This window comes from Myotis myotis, unplaced genomic scaffold (genome assembly GCF_014108235.1).
Source record: "Myotis myotis isolate mMyoMyo1 unplaced genomic scaffold, mMyoMyo1.p scaffold_m19_p_2, whole genome shotgun sequence".
In the NCBI taxonomy this organism is placed as follows: domain Eukaryota; kingdom Metazoa; phylum Chordata; class Mammalia; order Chiroptera; family Vespertilionidae; genus Myotis; species Myotis myotis.
Window position 1 is genome coordinate 136337081 of NW_023416324.1, and position 24280 is coordinate 136361360.

Consider the following 24280-nt stretch of genomic DNA (forward strand, 5'->3'; position numbering starts at 1 on the left):
TGACCTTACCAGGAGGCAGACTTGTTGTGTCTCTTGGGTGAAAAAATAGATTTCTGGAAATGAAATATGGAATGACCTACTGTTGTTGAGCCTTTCAGGCTAGTGATAAAATTGCCCTGAAATGGTGCACCTTAGTGTAGGATAGTTTATTAAAGGATGGGTGGTGGTGTGGATCACTTTACTGGGGAATAATGATAATGATTTTGAAGTATCGGAATAGCACAACCTTGATGACTCCTCTAGTGTTATGAATCTTGGCTTCATTGGTCTTTAGGTTTAGGGTTAAGGCCATTTCTGGCTCCTGAGCAGTAGCAGGAAAAATAGGTCATGGAAAGTGAGAGATTTTGAGCCTAGTGGGGCTAAAGATTTCCAATTCTCTCCATACTCAGAATATCTAGATTATGCCAGCATATGGGTGAGTATTTAGCAAAGCACCGCTAGGGCATACAATCCAGGTCAGAGTCCAGAAATTTGCCTCCAATGAAAGGGAAGGACATTGGAAAAACCACGTCGGTGAGTCAGTGTCCAGAGATCCAGTCTTGACAGCAGAGTCCTGGCGAAAGCACGGCTGGGGTGTACATGTGAGTAGTAGTGTGGTACACATATGTTTCAAATCAAACATGAGTAAAGAGGAGGGAAGTAGGACTCTTTGTGGTCCCACTTATTAGTACAGCTAATGTTATTACTGAGTCTATGCTGGGGCCTGAGACTGAGCCCCTACTCAGATGTGGACCATGTGGTTTCCTGAGTGTGGACTCTTCATGGCCAAAAGGCAGAGCTCAGAGCTTCTTGTGATTGCCATTGCAACACACAGGCGGGGGCTAAATAGTCTGGTGAGTCCTGCCAGTGCCAGTAATCTTCATGGTTGTACCTGATAAAAATGATAGCATATTTTATAGATCTTATATGGCTAAGAAGTTCTTAAATACTGACTAAATATGGCTCTTAACCTGAAGAAGTATTGAGGTTTTCATGTATATTTTTATTGATTTCAGAGAGGAAGGGAGGAGAGATAGAAACATCAATGATGAGAGAGAATCATTGATTGGCTGCCTTCTGCCTCTTGCACTCCCCTATGATCAGAATCGAACCAGGACCTCCTGGTTCAGAGGTCAACACTCAATCACTGAGCCATACTGGCTGGGCTGCAATGTGTTGTTTTAAGCTTTCCCTACTGTCATCTGCCAAAGTATCTTTAAAAAAGCAAAAAAAAAAAAAAAAAAAAAAAAAAAAAAGCATTTCCCACCATACTCAGGACTTCACACCCATCTTACCTCTTAGAAATCTCTGCCTGTCATTGTTTCTCTCTTTCTCCCGAGTCTTCAACTTTCCCATTATTAACTCGTCCCCATTAGTATTTAAACATGCTCAAGGCTCTGCCACGTGACCTATTTTACAAATGGCCTTCCCTCCAGCTCTTGTCTCCGTTACAACCAGACATCTTTAAAAAAAAATAAATCTCTATTATTGAAAGTATTATATATGTCCACTTTTTCCCCTCTTTGACCCCCTCCAGCCTGCTCCCCTCCTCCAGGCCTTCACCGCCCTATTGTCTGTGTCCATGGGTTATGCATATTTGCATACAAGGTCTTTCAACTAGACATTTTGAAGGCAGCTCCACGTGGCTCCAGTCGCTGCTTAACCCTGCTATAGGGTCTTACCATATCCTCAATAACCAGTATAAAGCTCAGTTTAGGGCACGTGCTCATTAAATATTTGTTAAATGAATTACTGAATTTCTACCCAATCACCCAAGTTCATTATCAGACCTCTCAGTGTAAGGACTGTTCTTTGGGATTTTTTGTTGTTGTTGGGTGTGTGTGTGTGTCGGGGGGTGGGGGGTGGGGAGTATCTCAATTACTTACATTTGTAGTTGAGAATGCCTATCATAGATCACAAAGGCAAATATACATTTTTTTTAAGCAAATGTTTTATTCTGTGTGGGATGACACATGTCACTGCTTCAGTAACCCGTTTTCTCCTATATTGGTTTAGCACTTAGTACTTTTTGTAATGCTCTGCACATGATATTTTATTTAGTTTTCATCAATACCTTTGTGAAATAGGTAGGGCAGGAAGGTGGTTCTGTTTTGGAGATGAGTCTCAGAGCAACTGAGGTATTTTTCCAAGTCATGCACAAAGTTAATTATACATCTGGGACCAGCACCCAGGATTTCTGGCTCGGTGCCTTGAGTTCTGTTGTCACATGCTGATTACAATGAACAGATTTAAGAACAAAGCAAAGTATAGAAAACTGTCAGGGGGAGTAGTCATCTAGACAGGAGATTATGCTTGGCTTGTTTCACTACATTTTTACACTTCTGTTCCATGTGGCTGTGATATTTTCTGACATAATCCCACCTGAATTCCACTGACATGATTAGGCAGCAGCAGCGAGGAATAAATGATGTGCTGGATGAGCTGAGGAAATGAGACCACAGGGGGTTGTTTGCTGTTGGTATTAAACTAAAGGTCTTAACTGAACAACTTCAAATTTGTGGTTTGGCTTGGAAATGAAGAAGCATTTCTGTCTCCAAACTCAACATGACTCTGTGTTCTAGTTCTGTTGTAAGTGACACCTCAGCCGATCCCTTCAGGAGGCCTGCCTGATGAGAACGTGTGAAAGGGTTCTTGTTGTTAAGCGTTCTTTACTGTCTTTTGAAAACAGAGGGGGAGGGGGAGGGATTAGTGTTGGAGTGTTAGGCAGATAATTTCAATTATGGAGCGTTGTTTACTTATCATTAAAGTAATGTTATTTTGAATTCAGTAATTTTTCTGAAGTAAGCACACTTCTCCATCGGATTGCTTACGTAGAGAATTAGCATAAATCTGATTTTGATGTGGGGGACAATTTGCCCAACTCCAGGTGAGGTCTGATTTCACTGTTGTCATCCCAACTTCCTGTTCTAATTACTGTGCTGTGCTTTGGCTGCTTTGCCTTACTTTGACCTCTTTGTTCTTTATACCCGGTGGCTTATGGCTCTCCAGCTCTGACTGGGTTTACCTTCCTTTTTCTGGGGCCATATATACTCTTTGACTTTTAGGTTGTTTAGTTTATCTATTTTTGTTGTTTTTTATTTATTTATTTATTTTAGGTTGTTTAGTTTAGGTAGGCCACTGACGTTAAGATAAGGTGAAACCATGTTGGGTGCCCTTCTAGAGAATACGGGCCACGTGAAGGCCGTGTTGTAAGGAATTAAGGTGGGTAAGAGTGAGGTTTCTGGAACCAAATGGGTCTATTTTACATTACAGCTCTTCCCCTGGCCAACTTTGTCACCTGAGCAAATTCTTAACCACTTCTAGCATTAGTTTCCTCATCTGTATAAATGGGGATACTAATATCTTCCTCTTAAGATTGTTGCGAGTTAACTAAGATAAACTACTTAGCACAGTGCTTGACCTGTAATGAGGGCTTAGGAAATTTAGTTGTAATCATTCTTGCTGTTATTATTGTTGAAAAGGGAACTGGATACAGTTAGAAAGTTTAGGTGTGACTTTGGGTTATATTGCATTATTTGGTGACCCTGGGAAAATGGCTTTACCCATATGGACCTCATTTTTTCATGTATCAGGTGAGGGTATGGGAAGGGTTCTGCCTTGTGGACAATGGATAGACCCTATTCAGAACTAATTATGTTAATGTTTGTTTCAAATGCATCTGAATCTCATTTTTTTTTTTTAGCTCTACATCCTGTAACCCAAGAAGACTCTTTAAAAAAATTTTTTTTATTGATTTTTAGAGAGAGAGGAAAGAAAAGGGAGAGAAAAACATCAATGTTAAAGTGAAACATCAATTGGCTGCCTACTGCATGTCCCCTACTGGGGATTGAGCCCACAACCCGGCATGTACCCTGACTCGAAAGCAAACCGGGAACCTTTTAATACACAGGATGACACCCAACCAACTGAACCACACCAATATGAGTGCAAAAAGCCTTTTGCCCAGTAGTGTGGCTCAGTGGTTGAGCGTCAACTTATGAACCAGGAGTACTCAGTCTGGGCACATGCTTGGGTTGTGGGCTCGATCCCAAGTAGGGGGCATGCAAGAGGCTGACGATTTTCATCATTGATGTTTCTATCTCTCTCTCCCTCTTCCATCTTCTCTCTGAAATCAATAAAAAGAAAGAAAAAAAATAAAGGAGCTTCTTGATGTTTACTCAGCTCATCACACATCATAATGACTTATCCAGATGTCATATTCCTTTAGATCATCGGTTCTCAACCTGTGGGTCGCGACCCCTTTGGCGGTCGAACGACCCTTTCACAGGGGTCGCCTAAGACCACCCTGCATATCAGATATTTACATTACGATTTATAACAGTAGCAATATTACAGTTATGAAGTAGCAACGAAAATAATTTTATGGTTGAGTCACAACATGAGGAACTGTACTTAAAGGGCCAGAAGGTTGAGAACCACTGCTTTAGATCCTTCTAGATGACAGCTCACTTAGTAAGCATTGTCCTACAAATGCACTATGAATAACTGATAGTGATAGGTTGGGTGTAATAGTTTAAAATATTATTTTTTTAGATAGTATTTTTAAAAGCCAGAAGAATCATGCTTTTTGTTGTTGTTGTTTTGCTTTGTTTTAATCTGTGTTTCTCAAATTTTCTACTGAAGCCTGAAAGTTTAGGGATTATAGCCCTTGTTGACTCTCCACTCCAGTTCCAGGCATGAAATGCCTTTGAATGATCATGTTTTATCTTAATATTTATTTAAACTTTATATAATCCATACTATAGCCACATTTAAAAAATATTAAAATATTTTAAATTATTTATCAGTTGTTACTTAGCTCTCCAACTGCCTATGCATCAAGTAAAATGGATGCCTGAAGATGTGTGCCATGTTTATGTGGTGGCTTTGAGTCCCCTCCCTCCAATAAGCTAATTTGGAGCAGCAGGGCAATCCAAAGGAGTTGTTCTAAAGATGGGACTCATGGCATATTGGCAAGTCTGTGAGGGAAACATTTTTGACTGTGATTGAATTGTCTTAGGAGGCTGACTTGTGTAAAGTTGAATAGAGTTTTCAATTGCTATGAATTGAAAATTGGTGTTATCACCATCCAGCTCCTTCGAAAAAGGGTAATGAAATAGCCCATTACCTTAGAACATACACACAAACTTTAAAGTTCTAAAACTTCCCCAAATTACTGTAATTTAATTTTTATATTTTTTGAGTATATAAATTTGGACTTGCAAAAACCTACTTTCTTTCCTTCAGAGTGGGGATCTCTGCTTTCAGTTGTGTGGTTGAAGGACAGCTGGGAGACCTAAAGCCTACTAGCAGTGTGGCCTACAGCAGCCATTTCTCCAAGCTCGACTTTCTTTAGAGAAAGTGATTTTAAGATTTCTATGATCTCTCAAATGAGATGAAAGTTGTGCTTATATGTTCCCCTTAGAAGTTAGTACTTTTCAATCTGTACTAATTGTATTTATAATCATTTATTTGGTATCTGTTTTCTAGAAGACTGTAACTTTCATAGACCATGGGTGTTTTGTTAACAACTATATGACGCATGCCTCCTACACTGTTTTGCCAATAGTATTTATTTATTCATTCAAAAAGATCTATTTAAGCCCAGCTGGCGTGGCTCAATGGTTGAGCATTGACCTATGAACCAGAAGGTCATGGTTCGATTCCCGGTTGGGGCACATGTCCAGGTTGCGGGCTTGATCCCCAGTGTGCGGCTTGCAGGAGGCAGCCAATTAATGATTCTCTCTCATCTTTGATATTTCTATCTCTCTCTCCCTCTCCTTTCCTCTCCGAAATCAATAAAAATATATTAAAAAATCTATTTCATGTCTACTAAATAGCAGATACTATTTAGGCTGGAGATACAGCAAGAACATGGCAGGTAAAGTCCTTGATCTCAAGGAGTTTAGATCCTTAAGGCAGTTCTTTCCCTGTGGTGATGGAAATGCTCTGTACTGTGCTGTCCAATGTGCAGCCATTAACCACATGGGACTATTGAGCACTTGAAATGTGATTAGTGTGAATGAGGAACTGAATTTTAAACTTTATTCAGTTTTAGTTAATTTAAATTGCCACGTATGTCCAGTAACTACCATATTAGACAATGCCATCCTAGAAGATTAAGGGATTGGAGACAGAAATAAAGAAATCCTATATAATAAAAGGGTAATATGACAATTGACCGAATGGCAGAACGACCAGAATGCCTGCGGCTCCTCGCCCTGCCTGGCCCCACCCCTAAGTGGGTACCCCTACCCTGATCAGGGGTGGGGTAGGCCAGCAAACTGCCCCCCCTGGCCCTTCATACCGCCCAGCCCTGCCCATGGCCCCTCACCCCAGCCAGCCTGCCCCCAATTGCCTGCATCAGGGCGGGCTGGCTGGACCCCACCAGTGCATGAATTCATGCACCAGGCCTCTAGTAGATAATAAATGAACAAAATACTTTCACATAGTGATAAAAACTGAGAAGAAATAAAATGGAAGAGGGATGATATAATAAGTGGGTGAGTACTTTGTATAGCATGATTCTAATTGAGTAGGAATCAATAAATAGAAAATTAATAAATTATGAAGACTATTTTTAAAAAAATATATTTTATTGATTTTTTTACAGAGAGGAAGGGAGAGGGATAGAGAGTTAGAAACATCGATGAGAGAGAAACATCGATCAGCTGCCTCCTGCACACACCCCACTGGGGATGTGCCCGCAACCAAGGTACATGCCCTTGACCGGAATCGAACCTGGGACCCCTGAGTCCACAGGCTGATGCTCTATCCACTGAGCCAAACTGGTTAGTAGGGCATGAAGACTATTTTTAAAAAAACTTGTTATTCAGTACTTTGATTTGGAATCCTTGTTTGAAAATCTAATGAATTCCTGATCTGCCCAGTGTGGGTTGCGGGCTCAATCCCCCAGTAGGGGCTCGATCCCCAGCGGGGGCAAAGTGAGGTGTGTGCAGACTTGTGCAGGAGGCAGTCAATTGATGTTTCTCTCTCTAAAAATCAATTAAAAATTTAAAAAAGGAAATATAGCTAATTCCTTTTTGGGAAAAGAAAGCACCACATAAGCCCTCACATTTCTATCATTTTATTAACCCCAAACATTTTTTCCCCCTAGCCCTGAGTTGTCATCTCTAGTTCCTGTTGGTGATACCTCAACATTGGAAGGTATGCTTTTGTGCCTTTACTTACTTTTCTTTGAAAATTATTTGTGGTTTAATACAATCTTGCAAGCAAACATTTTTCAGCTCACATTTAAAAAATACTGTTTCTCTCTCTATATATATATGTTGTTCAAGAGCCTCAAGAAAAAGTAATTAAAACATTTATTTCATGGCATTATGTTGTGGGTACTTACAAACCTTTAGTTATCGAGTATGATACAAATCAGAAAACTGCTTAAAACAAATGTACGACCTAAAGAATTACTGTAAGGCAAACACTCTAACCACTGCTCATGCAACAGGGAGGACATTCCTGGGCCCAGAATTTGTCATTTGTCCTGTAGAGTTTCCCAGAGTAAGGAGTTTTCTGGCTGCATTCTGCCATGTACTTTAACATGTTCCTCTGGCCTCTCTATTTCCTGTCAATTGATAGTTCCTTTCTTTGTTAATTTTTTAAAAGCTTCTCTTTATTGGAAATTTCAAACATACACAAAAATTAGGATAGCACAAGGCCCAGCTTCAACAGTGATCAATTCATGCTTAGTCTCCAACCTTCACCCACCTTCCTCTGTGGTAGTATCACTTCCTTCAGTGTCTGTCCCCTTTCCTAGAGAGCTCTTCAAGGACAGGGACTTTGTCTGAATCCATAGCATCTTGCATAGAGCCTGACATGTACTAGGTGTTCAGTAAATGCTTGTTGAATGAATGAATGAATCATAATAATTTCTTATCCTGGGAAGACTCTATGCAAATATGTCTTAAGGTTAGAATGCACAGAATTTCCAAAGTGAAAAAGCAAATGACTTATGGAAATGGTTTAGAGGTCAATTCCTTATTTCCTAATATGGGTTCGGACTTGGTCAGGGACTGGATTCATGCACATGTTTTTCTTTTTCCATTAGGTGCTGCCCTCAGAATCCCATATCCAGGGGTGACCTCCTCTGCAGGTACCTCAGAGAGCAGCTTGGGGAGGCCAGAGGAGAGTGTGAGTGACGCTCTGTTTTGTTTAGTTTATAACATGGAGAACAGGGGTTAAGGGAGGTTACTATGCCATTGTCAGAGTACACAGGACTTCCTGTGGTTCCTTTGGTGGAAATGTTTTGGATTCTAAAACCAGTGCATTAAAAAGATTCCTTGGAGAGTCAAGTAAAACTGCTTTTGGCGAGAGAGGGCTTCAACTTGTAAATGAGATGGCTCGGGATCTGGGGAACTGTCCGTGGTAAGCCCACTCACCGTCTCCTGTGGGCTACGGGACATAATTTACTATGGGGACATTTACCTATATTCTTCTATCCCTAAATCAGTCAGGACTTAGCTTCCTCTTCTTCAGAGTGAAAGGATATAGATTTTATGTCATTAAAAAATCTAGAAGCAGCCCTGGCTGGTTTGGCTCAGTGGATAGAGTGTCAGCCTTCGGACTGAAGGTTCTCAGGTTCGATTCCAGTCAGGGGCACATGCCTAGGTTGTAGACTTGATCCCATTGTGGGGTGTGCAGGAGGCAGCCGATCAATGATTCTCTCTCATCATTGATGTTTCTATTTCTCCTTCTCCCTTCCTCTCTGAAATCAATACAAATATACTTTAAGCCATGACCGGTTTGGCTCAGTGGATAGAGCGTCGGCCTGTGGATTCAAGGGTCCCAGGTTCGATTCCGGTCAAGGGCATGTACCTCGGTTGCGGGCACATCCCCAGTGGGGGATGTTCGGGAGGCAGCTGATCGATGTTTCTCTCTCATCGATGTTTCTAACTCTCTATCCCTCTCCCTTCCTTTCTGTAAAAAATCAATAAAATATATTTTTAAAAAATATACTTTAAAAAAATCTAGAAGCACCATTCTTTTCACATACATCATTATTAATAGTAACCTGGCCACTGTACAACATTAAGTTGATTTTTTTTTTTTTACCACATTCAGATTCTTTAAAAAGTACACACTGCCCAGGAAGGTGGACATGTTGGATTAGAAATGTTGTTAAATATGTATTTTTAAATTTTGGGGGTTTATAAATTCTTGATTACTTAATATATAGCAAAGTCTGACTGAACATATTCACTAGAAAGGCACAGTTTAGTTACCTTGCATCTTCTCTTCCTAAACTTCAACATTTTAACATATAAAATCAGAATAAATCACCCACTCTGCCCCACCAGCCTCCCTATAACTGAACAAGGCTGGTAGTAGATTGGGATGCCTGAGTTGATGCCCAAATCAGTACTTTTACCTTCAGTACCACTGTGTTCAAAGTTGATGGTGCTAAAAATATCACCACTTGAGAAATATTTGTGAATGAATGAATAAAAAGTGATACTGTAGTTCTGAACTTGAATCAGAATAATTATGATTTAGGTCTGGAATGTTTTATAGAACGAGATAAAATTTACTATAGTAGAAATGAAGGAATTGTGTATAATCAATTGGAATATTAATATCCCAAACAGAAAGGGTAATTTGAAGCTAATTTATAGAACAAAACACTATAGAAATACGTAACAAAAATTAGTCCAAAATAAAACCCAAGGTACAATTTTGCATTTCAGTTTTTCCTAATATATTTTTCCATCTACCATTTCAGCAATCATATACTTTTTCTATTTTGTTTGTAGTTACACTATAAGTTATAATGCATGTTTATTTATCAAAATTTAAATGTTTCAAAATCTTTGTCCTTATCCTGAGCAACATGGGAAGATTAGAATACTGTACCTCAAATGACCACCCTACTGATTTATATTCTATTTTTGTTCTTTTCCTCCCTCTACTTTAGTTTTCTCTCTTTTTACTCCTATAACTTAGACTATACGATATTTTTTATATAGTAAAGTTTATTTTACATTTATGTACACTGATAAATGATGTTTATCATTTTATTTTCTTAAAATTATTTTTTTTGCATTTTGCATTTTAGACATCTATTTGAGGCTAACTTTCCTTCTGATATATATGCTCCTGATATTACTTTAGTGAAAGTCTCTCACTGGTTCAATCTCAATTTTTGATCACCTGAAAATATCTTTATTATTCCCTTATTTTAGAAAAATATTTTAAATCTGTATTAAATTCTTGATGGAGGTATTTTTTTGAGGTCAAGGTTTATTTCACTATTTTCTAATTTTTATTGTTACAACTGGGAACTTACCGATCAGCTCAGTTGTTATTCGGGTTGTTTTTGTCTACTTTTTTTTTGGAAGTCCTTTTGTTGTTTTTTTTTTTTTTTTGCTTATTTTTTTAGGGATATTATGTTCACATGGGTCTAAGAATTACAAATATAAGAGATAATTGGTCACATATTTAACCCTGTCATCTTCCCAGTTTCCACTCTATACTACCCTTTTCCACACCCTATCAGGCAATTGCTTTTGTTATATTCTTGTGAATTATTCCAGATTTCATTTTTTAAAATATTGATTTCAGAGAGGAAGGGAAAGGGAGAGATAGAAACATCGATGATGAGAGAGAACCTTTGATCTGCTGCCTCCTGCATGTCCCCTACTGGGATCAAGTCCACAACCTGGGCATGTGCCCTGACCTGAAATCAAACCATGAATTCCTGATTCATAGGTTGACACACCAGCCAGGCTCCAGGCTTCTTAAAGGCACATGCAAGCAAATACAAGTCCTATTCTTCCCCACAAGGGATTCTTTAACTTGAGAGTCATGAAGATAACAAACAGGGTTATTTTAAAAAGCAAAATATGCATTATTGAAATGAATTATATGTAGTTTATGATGCAATAAACTTAAGTATAAATATATATACAATGAACTACAAATAATACATTTAACTGCATGGGGATTCTCTTGTTTCAGGACATTGTGATCCCTTTGAAAGGAGCTCCCTTTTAAAAATATTCCTTGTCTTCTCTCTCTCTCTCTCTCTCTCTCTCTCTCCACTAATAAAAGAGAAACATGGTAATTGGCGTACGACCGCTACCCTTCCCATTGGCTAATCCCCCTGTCACTCACAGAGTAGGGCCAAGATATGCAAATTAACTGGCAGCCAAGATGGCGGCCAGCAGCCAGGCAGCTGATGCGAATAGGGAGGCTTGCTTGCTTCAGTGACGGAGGACTCCAACGTTCCCGCCTGACTTGCCGGCCTCTCAGCTGCAACTCTCAGCAACTATGTTGCGAGTAAAGAAGCTAAAAAAAACCCATAAACCTGCTTTACTCAGCGGAGCTTCAGCCAGCTGGACCGCAACATTGTATCAAATACAGACGGTAAACAAAGGCCAGAAACCTGTTTTCAGCAGCGAGGCCTCAGAGCTAAAGCTGGCCCAGAATAAAAAAGAAAAAAGAAAAAAAGGAGCAGTTGGGAGCTTCAGTCCCAGCCTGAAAACAGCCCTCAGCCCCTCACCCAGACTGGCCAGGCACCCCAGTGGGGACCCCCACCCTGAAGGGTGTGTGACCAGCTGCAAACAGCCATCATCCCCTCACCCAGGCTGGCCAGGCACCCCAGTGGGGACCCCCACCCTGATCCAGGACACCCTTCAGGGCAACCCAGCTAGCCCCACCCGTGCACCAGGCCTCTATCCTATATAGTAAAAGGGTAATATGCCTCCCAGGACCGGGATCAGTGGAGCCGAGAGGCCTCCCGGCACCGGGATCAGCGTGACAGGGGGCAGCGCCCAAACCCCCTGATCGCCCTGCAGCTCTGTGTGTGACAGGGGGCGGGGCCCCAACCCCCCCGCCCTCCACAGGCCCTGCTCTGTGTGTGACGGGGTAGAGCCATAACCTCCCCATTGGCCCTGCCCTGAGTGTGAGAGTGGCAGCACCCCAACCACCTGATCGGCCCTGCTCTGTGGGTGTTAGAGGACGGTGCCCCAACCCGCCCCCCCCTCCCCCCCCACGGGCCCTGCTCTGTGTGTGATGGGGTAGAGCCATAACCTTCCCATTGGCCCTGCCCTGAGTGTGAGAGTGGCGGCGCCCCAACCACCTGATCGGTCCTGCTCTGTGGGTGTTAGAAGGCGGCGCCCCAACCTCCCCCCCCCCACCATGGGCCCTGCTCTGTGTGTGATGGGGTAGAGCCATAACCTCCCCATTGGCCCTGCCCTGAGTGTGACAGTGGCGGCGCCCCAACCACCTGATCGGCCCTGCTCCGTGGGTGATAGAGGGTGGCGCCCCAACCCCTCCCCCCACCACGGGCCCTGCTCTGTGTGTGATGGGGTAGAGTCATAACCTTCCCATCTGCCCTGCCCTGAGTGTGACAGTGGCGGCGCCCCAACCCCCTGATCCACCCTGCCCTGAATGTGACAGGGGGCGGTGCCCCAACTCCCCTATCGGCCCTACTCTGTGAGTGACAGGGGGGAGCTCCCCAACCCCCTGATTGACCCTGCTCTGTTCATAACAGGGTATGGAGCCCCAACCTCCCTGATGGGCCCTGCTCTGTGCATGACAGGGGGTGGCACCGCAACCTCCCCATCGACCCTGCCTTGAGTGTGACAGGGGGCGGTGCCCCAACCCCCCAATGGGCCCTACCCTGAGCATGACTGAGGGTGGCATCGTAACCTCCCAATCCTCCCTGCTCTGTGCATGACAGGAGAAGGCACCCCAACTCCCCAATCAGCCCTGCTCTGAGCCCGACCAGGGGCTGCACCTAGGGATTGGGCCTGCCCTCTGCCACCTGGGAGCGGGCCTAAGCCAGCAGGTCGTTATCTCCTGAGGGTTCCCAGACTGCGAGAGGGCACAGGCCGGTCTGAGGGACCCCCCCTTCCGCTGAGTGCACAAATTTTTGTGCACTGGGCCACTAGTATATATATCTATATCTATATCTATATCTATATCTATATCTATATCTATATCTATATCTATATCTATATCTATATCTATATCTATATCTATATCTATATCTATATCTATATCTATATCTATACTAGTGGCCCGGTGCACGAAATTCGTGCACAGGGGAGGGTGTGTTCCTCAGCCTGGCCTGCACCCTCTCCAATTTGGGACCCCTCGAAGGATGTCCTACTGCCAGTTTACAGGGATCAGGGCTAAACCAGCAGTTGGACATCCCTCTCGCAATCCAGGACTGCTGCCTCCTAACCGTTCACCTGCCTGCCTGCCTGCCTGATTGCCTCTAACCACTCTGCCTGCGGACCTGCTTGCCCCCAAATGCCCCCCCCCCCACCAGCCTGATCACCCCAAACTCCCCCCCGTTGGCCTGCTCACCCCTACCTTCCCTCCCCACTGGCCTGCTCATCCCCAACTGTCCCCCTGCTGGTCTGCTCACTCCAAACTGCTCCCCTGCTGTCCTGATCACCTCCAACTGACCCCCACTGATGGCCTGCTTGCCCCCAACTGGCCCCCCGCTGGTCTGCTTACCCCCAATGACCCCGCCCCCAACCAGCCTGATCACCCACAACTGCCCTCCCCTCTTGGCCTCTAACTGCCTCTACCTTGGCCCCACCATGGCTTTGTCCAGAAGAACATCTGGAAGGTCTCCTGGAAGGTCTCCCAGTCTAATTAGCATATTACTCTTTTATTAGTATAGATATATTTGTCTGTAAATATGGTTATGATTGCAGATATGAGTAGGACCAGGTAAAATTTTATAGAATGGGCCTTTTATTACAGATGGTTTGCCATGTATGCATTTTTTCTAAAGAAGTAAAAATTACTTTAAAAAATGTTTCAGGAAGACTTTGAGAAATTTACAGTATCTGCTTTTCTTCCAAGAAAGTTGTCACTTTTATTCCAGAGTGAGAATTATTTGTATGCTTTGTATGTCAGCATTGGGCCACTGTGACTGGGGGGCACTTAGCTTGACTTGAGAGTAATTATCTTGCTCACTGGCCGGGACGGAGGGTGTGAGGCAGAGGAGATAAATATTCGGTTCTGGATTATTCATAGATTGCTGACTTTCTGGATTGATTGTGCAAGCCCCTCCTTTTATTGATGTCCACCTTCTATTGGCAGACATCTACCCTGGGAGAGAAATGAGATGAAACTCTCTTTCTTTTCATTGTAAAAAGCATTTGAATTCCTAAGGTGTGATAAGGCCACCCAGCCATCCACAGTCAAGGTATACATTTTCATGGAGGATGTTCCCACTCTTGAATAAATGAAAACAATTTTTTCCTTTTAATTTAAACTTTCTTCTATAACTGTTTTCTTGTTACTTAAAAGCTAGTTTTTTTTGAAACTACTTCCAAAGCTTTTCAAGCTGTATATGTCCTTGGAATGAATTTATAAATAAGAATTGAGCCCGGCCGGTGTGACTCAGTGGTTTAGCATCGACCTATGAACCAGGAAGTCACAGTTTGATTCCAGGTCAGGCCACATGCCTGGGTTGTGGGCTTGATCCCCAGTACAGGGCGTGTAGGAGGCAGCCGATCAATGATTCTCTCTCATCATTGATGTTTCTATCTCTCTCCCTCTCCCTTCCTCTCTGAATCAGTAAGAATATATGAGAGAGAGAGAGAGAGAGAGAGAGAGAGGAGAGTATAGATGTTTGTAAATAAGAAAACATGTATTTGATGCTCTTAAAAAGTCTTACTTTCTTTCATTAAAACTTGTGCAGTATAGGAAACTCCATAGATTCTCTTAATTTGAAGAAAATTAGAGGGAAAGGTACTAATTCAGAGTTCCTTGGGAAAGTGTGTCACATATTTTTTTATGTTTATTTTTTTAAATCAAAAACTGAAATATTTTCTATTCAGAAAATGTATTTGGATCTAAATATCTTCTATAATTTTAACCCTAAAATATCAATTTAAATATTTTAAAAATGGTTGGGATGTTTGTTTTTTAAAATAAGTTAAGTTACTGGAGTTCTACATGTTACTGGATTACCTGGAATAATTTTCTGATTGGAAAATTAAGAATTATAGTCAGAGGGGAGGACATGAGAATTTTTAAAGAACATATTCAATTTACTTTAGAAGCCAAACCTCTCTTATCATGTGACTTGTTTTGTATGTTTGTTAAACTATATTATCACATAAGCATTGCTGCTATTGGGACAAACAGTGACAGTTGATTCGGGTCATTTGAATGTCCACTGTCTGTTTTAATTTGTATGTTCGTTTTGACTCTGTCATATGCTCAAACTTCAGTGGAAGTCATGAGAACCTATTATTTTTGCCTGCTCCCTCCTTTACGTTGGAAATATTCTTTTTTACTCAGAGGTACCTTAACTTTGATGTAAGGGATTGTTTCCGTTGCCAACTGTTTTCTTCCTTGCCAAGTAAGAGAGTTGTTGTGAACTCTTCAGTGATGCCTTCTCCAGGATATTTGCAGATGTGGTTGAGAAAAGTCATTTCATCCCTGACCTTTGCATGTCAGGTGCTGGAGTGCCGGGGTGCTGCCTCACCTGCGCCCTGGCTCTCCGATCCCAATGCGGCTCTCTCTCCCTCCGATCACCATGGCAACCACTGGGCCGCAGGCCGGCCCCCCCCCCCCCCTTGCCTGCTGCCTGGGTTTCCGATCACTGTTCTTCCGTCCTTCCCCTTTCGCCTCCCATCATTGTGCCTATGTATGCAAATTAACCGCCATCTTTGTTGGCAGTTAATTTGCATATCGCCCTAATTAGCCAATGGGAAGTGTAGCAGAGGTATGGTTAATTACCCTTTTTGTCTTTTATTAGATAGGATATATGTATGTATGTGTGTGTGTGTGTGTGTGTGTATATATATATATATATATATATATATATATATATATATATCACAAGAGATAACAGCTGAGAATTTCTCAGAATGTATGATAGACATAAAGCCTTACAATAAGGAAATACAACAAATCCAAAGCAAAATAAGTAAACATAAATATACATCTATATCCATTTTTGTAAAACTGCAAAATCCCTAATTCTGTATATCCCATATACTATATATATGTAAAATACTATACAGTATTTGGGATTCTGCAGTTTCACAAAAATGGTTATAAAAGAAATTCTCAGCTGTTATCCCTTATGATTATATCTGTCTGACCTCATTTTATTTCTCATGTTTATTTCTCTAATAACTTTAATTTCTTCATCTTTCTGTTTTGCTTTCAAATACATCTTTCAGTTCATTAATTCTCCCTTCAACTTAGTCTAATTTGTTTCAAACTGTCTATAGAGCTTTTAGAATCCTTACTTTATGTGAGAGTCTTTGGTCTGATTTTAAACATGTGCAGACCTTCCACTTTGTGATAAAAGGTAAAACTAAAGCTGAGGCCTCAAGGGATCAGCAGCTACACCATGTACACAAACAACACTCAATCACCTCCCTGGATTCCTCTAATCTTTATTGACCTATTGGGGATTTCTTTCTTGCAAATGAGCTATGCTTTCAAAACATTAAATATACTTATTCAGCATTTTAGGCATTATGTAGCAGTAAGGTTACTAAGCATATGTCTTTTAAAATAATACTGGAAGTGGAAGTTTCTGCCCAAATCTAGTGAGGTAAAATTTAAGATGGAAAAATGCAAAGTCTTGTACAAAATTCCATTTAAGACTAAGAGTTTGTGTTGGTGTTACTCTCAGTATGAATCAGCAGTATGATGCAGTTCCGGGGGGAGAATCACCTAGTAAAAGGTAGTGTGATTTTGGGTTGTATAATACAGATATAGAATCTATCACAAGGGAAGTGGTCATTGGGCCTCATTGGTGTGTGCCACACTGTGAGGAAGACATACAAGCCTGAGAGGTGTCTGCAGGAGAGGAACCAGCGAGAAGTCAGGAAAGACATGATGGCTGCCTGTATTTATTTGAAGGGCTCTCTGGTGACCACAGTGTTTATAGGTGTCCCAGGTTATAGAACTGGGATCAATGGTTAACACTTACAGGAAAATAAATTTGGGTTTAATATTGAAAACATTATAACCATGAGAGCTTCTTTTGGAAATGCAATGGTCTGCCTTTGAAGGTCATGACTCTTTCTCATCAGAGCCATTGAAATTGAGGATGAGCAGCCTGTTGTCAGGGATAGTGTGGAGAGAATTCAAGCATCAGAAGCCATGGTGGGATCTTCTAAAGTTTTGAAAGTCGCTGATTATGTGATCCATCAGAGATGAAATGGCACAGTGATGAAGCCCTTGTGTTCTCTTCCTGACTCTCCCATTGGCTGTGAGCCCGCAGGCTAGCCATTCTTCCATTCCAATCCCTGGTTTTCTTGTGTATCAAATGGAGGGACTTGTATTAGATGAGCTTAAGCAATTATTACTGTATGTTCTAGTAGTGATTTCTAGTCTCCTCATTCCTTCTGCATTTATTAATTGGAATTCTTTTTTTTTTTTTTGATTTTTGATTTTTATTTTTTTTTAATTTTTTTTAATTTAAATCTTTATTGTTCAGATTATTACATTTGTTCCTCTTTTTTTTTTCCCCCCATAACTCCCCTCATCCCAGTTCCCGCCCCACCCTCCACCCTCACTCCCACCCACTGTCCTCATCCATAGGTGCACGATTTTTGTCCAGTCTCTTCCCGCATCTCCCACACCCCTTTCCCCCCCAGGAATAGTCAGTCCATTCCCTTTCTATGTCCCTGATTCTATTATAATCAACAGTTCATTCTGTTCATCAGATTATTTATTCACTTGATTCTTAGATTCACTTGTTGATAGATGCATATTTGTTGTTCATAATTTGTATCTTTACCTTTTTCTTCCTCTTCCTCTTCTTAAAGGATACCTTTCAGCATTTCATATAATCCTGGTTTGGTGGTGATGAACTCCTTTAGCTTTTCCTTATCTGTGAAGCTCTTTATCTGACCTTCAATTCTGAATGATAGCTTTGCTGGATAAAGTAATCTTGGTTGTAGGTTCTTGGTATTCATCACTTTGAATATTTCTTGCCACTCCCTTCTGGCCTGCAAAGTTTCTGTTGAGAAATCAGCTGACAGTCGTATGGGTATTCCCTTGTAGGTAACTGAGTTTCTTTCTCTTGCTGTTTTTAAGATTCTCTCTTTGTCTTTTGCTCTTGGCATTTTAATTATGATGTGTCTTGGTGTGGTCCTCTTTGGATTCCTTTTGTTTGGGGTTCTCCGCGCTTCTTGGACCTGTAAGTCCATTTCTTTCACCAGGTGGGGGAAGTTTTCTGTCATTATTTCTTCAAATAGGTTTTCAATATCTTGCTCTCTCTCATCTTCTGGCACCCCTATAATTCTGATGTTGGTACGCTTGAAGCTGTCCCAGAGGCTCCTTACACTATCCTTGCATTTTTGGATTCTTTTTTCATTTTGCTTTTCCGGTTGGGTGTTTTTTGCTTCCTCGCATTTCCAATCATTGACTTGATTCTTGCGCTCCTCTGGTCTGCTGTCGGGAGTCTGTATAATATTCGTTATTTCAGTCCGTGTATGCTTAATTTCTAGTTGGTTCCCCAATATAACATCGAGGGTCTCATTAGTTTTCTTGTAGATCTCATTAAGTTTATCGGCGGCTTCTAAACAGTTCTTGAGAGACCTTAAAAGTGTGGTTCTGAACTCTATATCTTCCATTGACAATTTTGTCCTGTTTCTTTGTCTCCGCATTTTGTTGTGCTTCCTTGGTGCACCCCCTCGTGGTCTTTGTTCGCAGTCTTATAGTTAAACCTTGTTGTAGCTAATACCAGGGAGGGTTTGACCTCCAGGCCAAGTGGCTATGAGAATCAGCTGTGTCAGCAGTGAGAGAACTTCTGTCCTCTAGGGAGGTGCTAATCTAGCCTTTGCCTGAGGCTATCCAGCAAATGCCTCTGTGCAGGGCTTGGGCGGGGCGGGTCGCACAGGATCAACAGGGTGGGTCGGAGAGAGCAGTTATGGCGGCTCTCAGTCCTGTCCCCGGGGGCTCTGCCTCTCTGAGTCCCAGCACCCGCTGCAAAGCTCAGAGAGAAAGCTGCACTCGCTCTGACCCAAGCCAGACAGTCCCGCTTCTCCCGTTTGAGTCTGGGTCCCTAGAGACTCGCCCGGATCTGGAGCTCAGAGTCTGCGACTCCCTCCAGATTGAAAACGCCAACCGCGCCCTCCGCCGCCAGCCCGCTCCGCGCACTCCGCACCTCAGAATTTGACTTCAGCACTGCGCCTCCTCTGAGTGTCCGTATGCGTTTCTCTTTCCTCCTAGTTGTAGGACTTCCACTCAGCCAGCGTTCCTGTGGTTCTGGGTGATGTCCCTTCCGTTTTTTGGTTTCACTTTTGAAGTAGTTGTTCAAAGCAGCAAACTCCGGCGTTAACCTATGCCGCCATCTTGGTTCCCCCAATAAAGCTGTTTTTCTGGAATTCTTTTTTAAGAAACTATTGTCACTTCTCTCAGATTTATTTATTAAATCACATTAGCATGGACTCATGAATTTTTTAAAAAAATATATATTTATTTCAGAGATGAAAAGAGAGGTAGAAACATCAATGATGAGAGAGAATCATTCATTGGCTACCTCCTGCATGCCGTCCCCCCAACCCCCACTGGGGATTGAGCCTGCAACCTGGGCATGTGCCCGTGACTGGAATTGAACCCAGGGCCCTTCAGTCCGGGGGTCCAACACTCTATCCACTGAGCCAAACAGGCTAGGGCTGGACTCATAAATGTTCATTTTATTATTTGGATTATAATTCAGTACTCATTTTGTCACTCTAATTATTCCAGCCTTGGCCACTGGAAAACCTGGGTTCTAATGATACATAGTACAAAAAGTTTGGTGATATGGTTTCAGATTCCATATAGCAATTAACAATTAAGAAACTACCACCTCTTTCCTGCTGGTGTGGTTCTGTGGTTGATCGTCAACCTATGAACCAGGAGGTCACGGTTTGATTCCTAGTAAGGGCACATGCCCGGGTTGTGGGCTCAGTCCCCAGAAGGGACATGCAGGAGTCAGCCAATCAATGATTCTCTCTCATCATTGATGTTTCTATATCTCTCTCTTTCTCTCCCTTCCTCTCTCTGAAAAATAAAAACATATTAAAAAAAAATAAAGGAAACTACCACCTCTTGACCTTGGTGTAGTATTTAGAAAGAAATCCACAATTACCTGAAAAGGCTGTTAATATATTCCTTCCTTCTGCATACTTATCTGTATGGCTAGATTTTCTTCACATACTTAAACTAAAACAAAATATTGGAACTGATTAACTCTTTTCGGTCCAACCTTGAGGCTGACTTGACAGACCAGGCGCTAGGAGCAGGTCCAACGTCGAGCAATAAGAACATTAAAAAGTTCAACATTCAATCCCGTCAATTAATTTGGACCAGACTGTTTGAATTCCAAAAATAACATTGGACCGCAAAGGGTTAATGCAGAAACAGATTTGAGAATCCAGCTGTCATCGTTAAGCCAGACATTAAAGAATTTGTAAAAATATAAACAATGTTCAGAAACAAGCTTCTAAGCTATTTCTAGATGATAATTTTAGCACAGTAAACTCTGTTTTAACTCACAAATGGTCAAATTTGGTGGTTATCTTTGAAATATGTTCTATCTTTCCCTGAACTAATCATTGTGTGTTCAAAGGAATGTACAAATGCACAGCAATTTTAATATTAACCTATGTCTGAAAGTTTACCCAATTAGTTCCAAATTCAAACACTATATAGAAGAGCATCATTAGAAATTGCCTTTGGCATAGTATCTGGCATATAGTAGACAATCAATACATTTTTGTTGATTGAATGAGTAAAGATTGACATTTATTGTTCTTTTCCTAAACATTCAGATTAGCAATGAAATTGAGACTGTGATAGAAGAATCCACAAAACCAGCAGCTGAGCAGATTGCAGAATTCAGTATCCACCTTTTGGGGGAGCAATACAGGGAAGAACTACGGGATCCCGCTAGCTTCCACCACCAGAGCCTTGTAGAAGAGTTTATCGCAGAGGTGAGTGATTTTTGTTTGTTTTTATTCATTTTTTAAATAAGCAAGACAGTTTTCTGGGGTAAATGTCCCATATTCACCACAATGCTTAGAAGTAGCTTTTGGATTCAAGCTCTCCATCTGCTTTGTTCGGGGGTGATGACTTAGCAATGTCTTCAGAAAGCTCTGTGGAAAGTTCACTGAAAGACAGATGGGTTATTTCATTGAAACAAAATCTTCACACATTTGCTATCTAACAAATAAATGCTATTTCCAACATTTGCTGCAAAGCCAAGGCAGACTGTGTCCTGTGAAAAATGAGCCTCTTTGAGGAACTACATACAATGTGTTGTTTTTCTTTGCGAAACATATTTAATTTCTTTAATTTTCATACTCAGTTCTACTTTTTTAAATTGAAAAATTTTGAACAGTTCACACTGTTCAAACTGGTAAGACATGGTACCAAGTTCAAAGGACAAAACGGCATCCAGTGATCAGTCAATGTCCCTTCTACCTCTGTTCCTTGGGAGTAGGTATTTTTAATAAAGGGTTTCTTTAAAAAATCAGGCAATAGATCACCTCATGATTTTTTTCCTTCCTGGAAGAATTCTATATGGAACTTGAACTCAAGGTTCCTTCAGTCGAAAATGACCCACCTTGTCCCCTGCATGCCTTTGCTCTCGTGTAGTAAGTGCCCATCGTCCTCTCTCTCCAATTACGGGGCACACCATTCCTTCCTGTTTATTTCTTTTCCATTCCCTCTCGATGGGTTTCTTCTTGGCCACATTTTTCAATTCCATCACCTCGGACTAATTTCCTTCCCTAGACACTGTGTCTAGATGAGAAATAAAAATATGCACCTCTCAGCCAAACAGCATCATCGCAGCCATCAGACATGGGGAGTGTAGGCCAGACAGTTAATTTTCCTAGCTGTGTGGCCAAGTTGGGAGGCTGTACGGCATGTGGAAGAAATGTCAGCCAGGCCAGCGGCCACCTTGTGTCAGATCGTGTCTTGGATCGGCTGTCTGGGTCTCTCTGCCCGTGGGTAAAAGAACCTTTAATAAGCCTCCGTGTTTGGGTAAACAAATATTCTGAATGGCTGCATATTTAGGACAGGCTAATAAACACTCTGAAAACCATCTCCTGCAGGGACTTTATGAGGCAGGGAGCTGTTGGCTTGAGGTGGTTTGAAGGTAACGAAGGGCTGGGGCCTGCTGTGCAACAGTTCCTTCTCTGGCCTGTCTCTACATTCCTGTCCCTGTACTTGGAACAAAACATCTACTGCTGGGCCATCTTAGTGGGGTCTGGGGTGAGGCTCTGAAAGGTCTTGTCACCATGTTTACTACAAACTGAAGAAGGCCCTCCAACTCTCTCCCTGTAGGCACAGTCACAGGAATTGTTCCTTCACTATTGTTTCTTAGCCAATATTGGAAGACACATGGGGGAATAAAAGCCTGCTTGGGGGATTGAGGGAAAAAAAAAATATATTTTTTTGATGAGAAGAGTAAGAGGAAGATAAAGTTGGGACAATGCCAAATATGACATTAGAGGGAAAGGTCAGGCTTGAAGATCGCTACAGTATCAACCCAGGGTCCTTGCACACTGCTTTGAGTTCTGTAGGCTGCAGGATGTCTGGCTGCTCACAGAAACCATGTGGGTAACAGCATCCATCTATAGATGAGGCCCAGGAGGACTGGTAACTGGTTCCTGGTCATTTCAGCCCCTGGAGTAGAAGGGGAAATCAGGTCTCCTCTTTCCTTTCAAAGTGTTCCTCCCTTTATGTCACACAGAGTCCCCTTATTTTAATTCAGGTAAGAACTTGTGGTGAGCTGCCCAGTTTCCCCAGTCCTGGTCCTGGTTCTAAACCGTATTTATTATGAGTCAGGGGAAAGAGGAAGAGGCATGCAATTCAATGGGAAGAATATAGGATTTGGTGTTGGAGAGATTTGGGGCTGAATAAGTTCGGATTCAGTCATTCACCAAATGCATGACCCTGGCTAAGTGAGTTGACATCTCAGAGTCTCAGTTTTCTCATCTATAAAATTGGGAAAACATGTACCTCTTGGGATTGTTGCAAGATCAGAAGTAATATTGTAAAATCAGGCATATAGCAGTCACTCAATACATTGTATCTATTATTAATCTTGATGTTAGTCAAGTAAAATGACTTCTTACACCTGAACACCTGTACAGTAATTAACTGGATATGATGAATTAAAATATCTGTATGTATTTATACTCAAGAGATGGCAAAGCCCCCCAAAGGATGGGTTTAGTAATAATAAAAATATGCAATTACTGTAAATAGCATTTTGCAGTTAATAGAGTACTTTCAGCTACATTCCTTTTAATCTTATAGAAACTGATGTGGTTGGTGAGCAGGGCAGTATTAATTCTATAAAAGAGACATGCATGACCACTTTGCCAGCTAAAGCAGCTGGGACTTATCCCTCAGTCTAAGATTCCTTGTCTTGGGATCCCATCTACACCCCATCCTCTAAGAATTATAACACAACTCTCTTTCTTCTCAGAGAATAAAACAAGGCAAACTATTATTATCATGTATTTGGATTCTGTATCCTTAAGGCATGAAGATCTTCAGTGAACCAAGATTTATTTGTTTGTTTTTTTGTTAATTTCTTTCAATTACAGTTGGCATTCAATATTATATTAATTTCAGCTGCCCAGCATAATGGTTAGACATTTGTATAACTTACAAAGTGATTATTTGATGAGTCTAGTAACCATATGTAGTTATTGCAGTATTATTGACTATATTCCCTATGCTGTATATCCCTGTGATTATTCTGTAACTACAAAGTTGGACTTTAAATCCCTTCACCTTTTTCACCTAGCCACCCAACCCCCCTCCCATCTGGCAACCATCAATTTGTTCTCTGTACCTATGAGTTTGTTTTATTTTGAACCAAAACTTTAAACAAATTTCACTCTACTGATTATACAAGGACTTGGTTTTAAAATCAGAGATCCACTAACAGAGTTCCCAAGTCCGCTGACAACTTCCTTCCCTACTTCTGGTGTGAGCTCCATCGTGACTTACCTGGTCAGATTGCATCTTCTGAAATGTGGTGGGTTAAATGTTAAATCTTGTTAAACATTTGGTATTTGTGTATAACTTGATTATTTTTAGCTATTTAGTCCAGTCTAGAATTCTCTTTTCCCTGCTCCAGTCACTAAGCAAGTACTGTTTTACATGGTGGGACATTACAGACGCAGAAATAAAACTGGTACCCACTGATGTGATGCTCATAAATTGATCTTTGGTCCAGTTAACTTACTGGCCACTGCTTCATCATCTCTGCGACAACCAGTGAACAAGGCCTCCCTTCTGGGCGGTAAGCCCAGACCTATAGGTTTCTTCCTAATGTTGA

At 41.5% G+C, this 24280-nt stretch overlaps 1 protein-coding gene across 1 annotated transcript in view; it reads left to right on the forward strand.

Moving 5' to 3' along the window:
* IMPG2 (interphotoreceptor matrix proteoglycan 2) overlaps positions 1–24280 on the forward strand; it is a 91398-nt gene that overhangs the window by 30690 nt on the left and 36428 nt on the right. The window contains exons 5-7 of the mRNA XM_036348896.1: positions 7097–7146; positions 8045–8127; positions 20751–20912. Of these exons, the coding sequence (XP_036204789.1) occupies positions 7097–7146; positions 8045–8127; positions 20751–20912 (295 nt within the window). The remainder of the gene's footprint in view (positions 1–7096; positions 7147–8044; positions 8128–20750; positions 20913–24280) is intronic.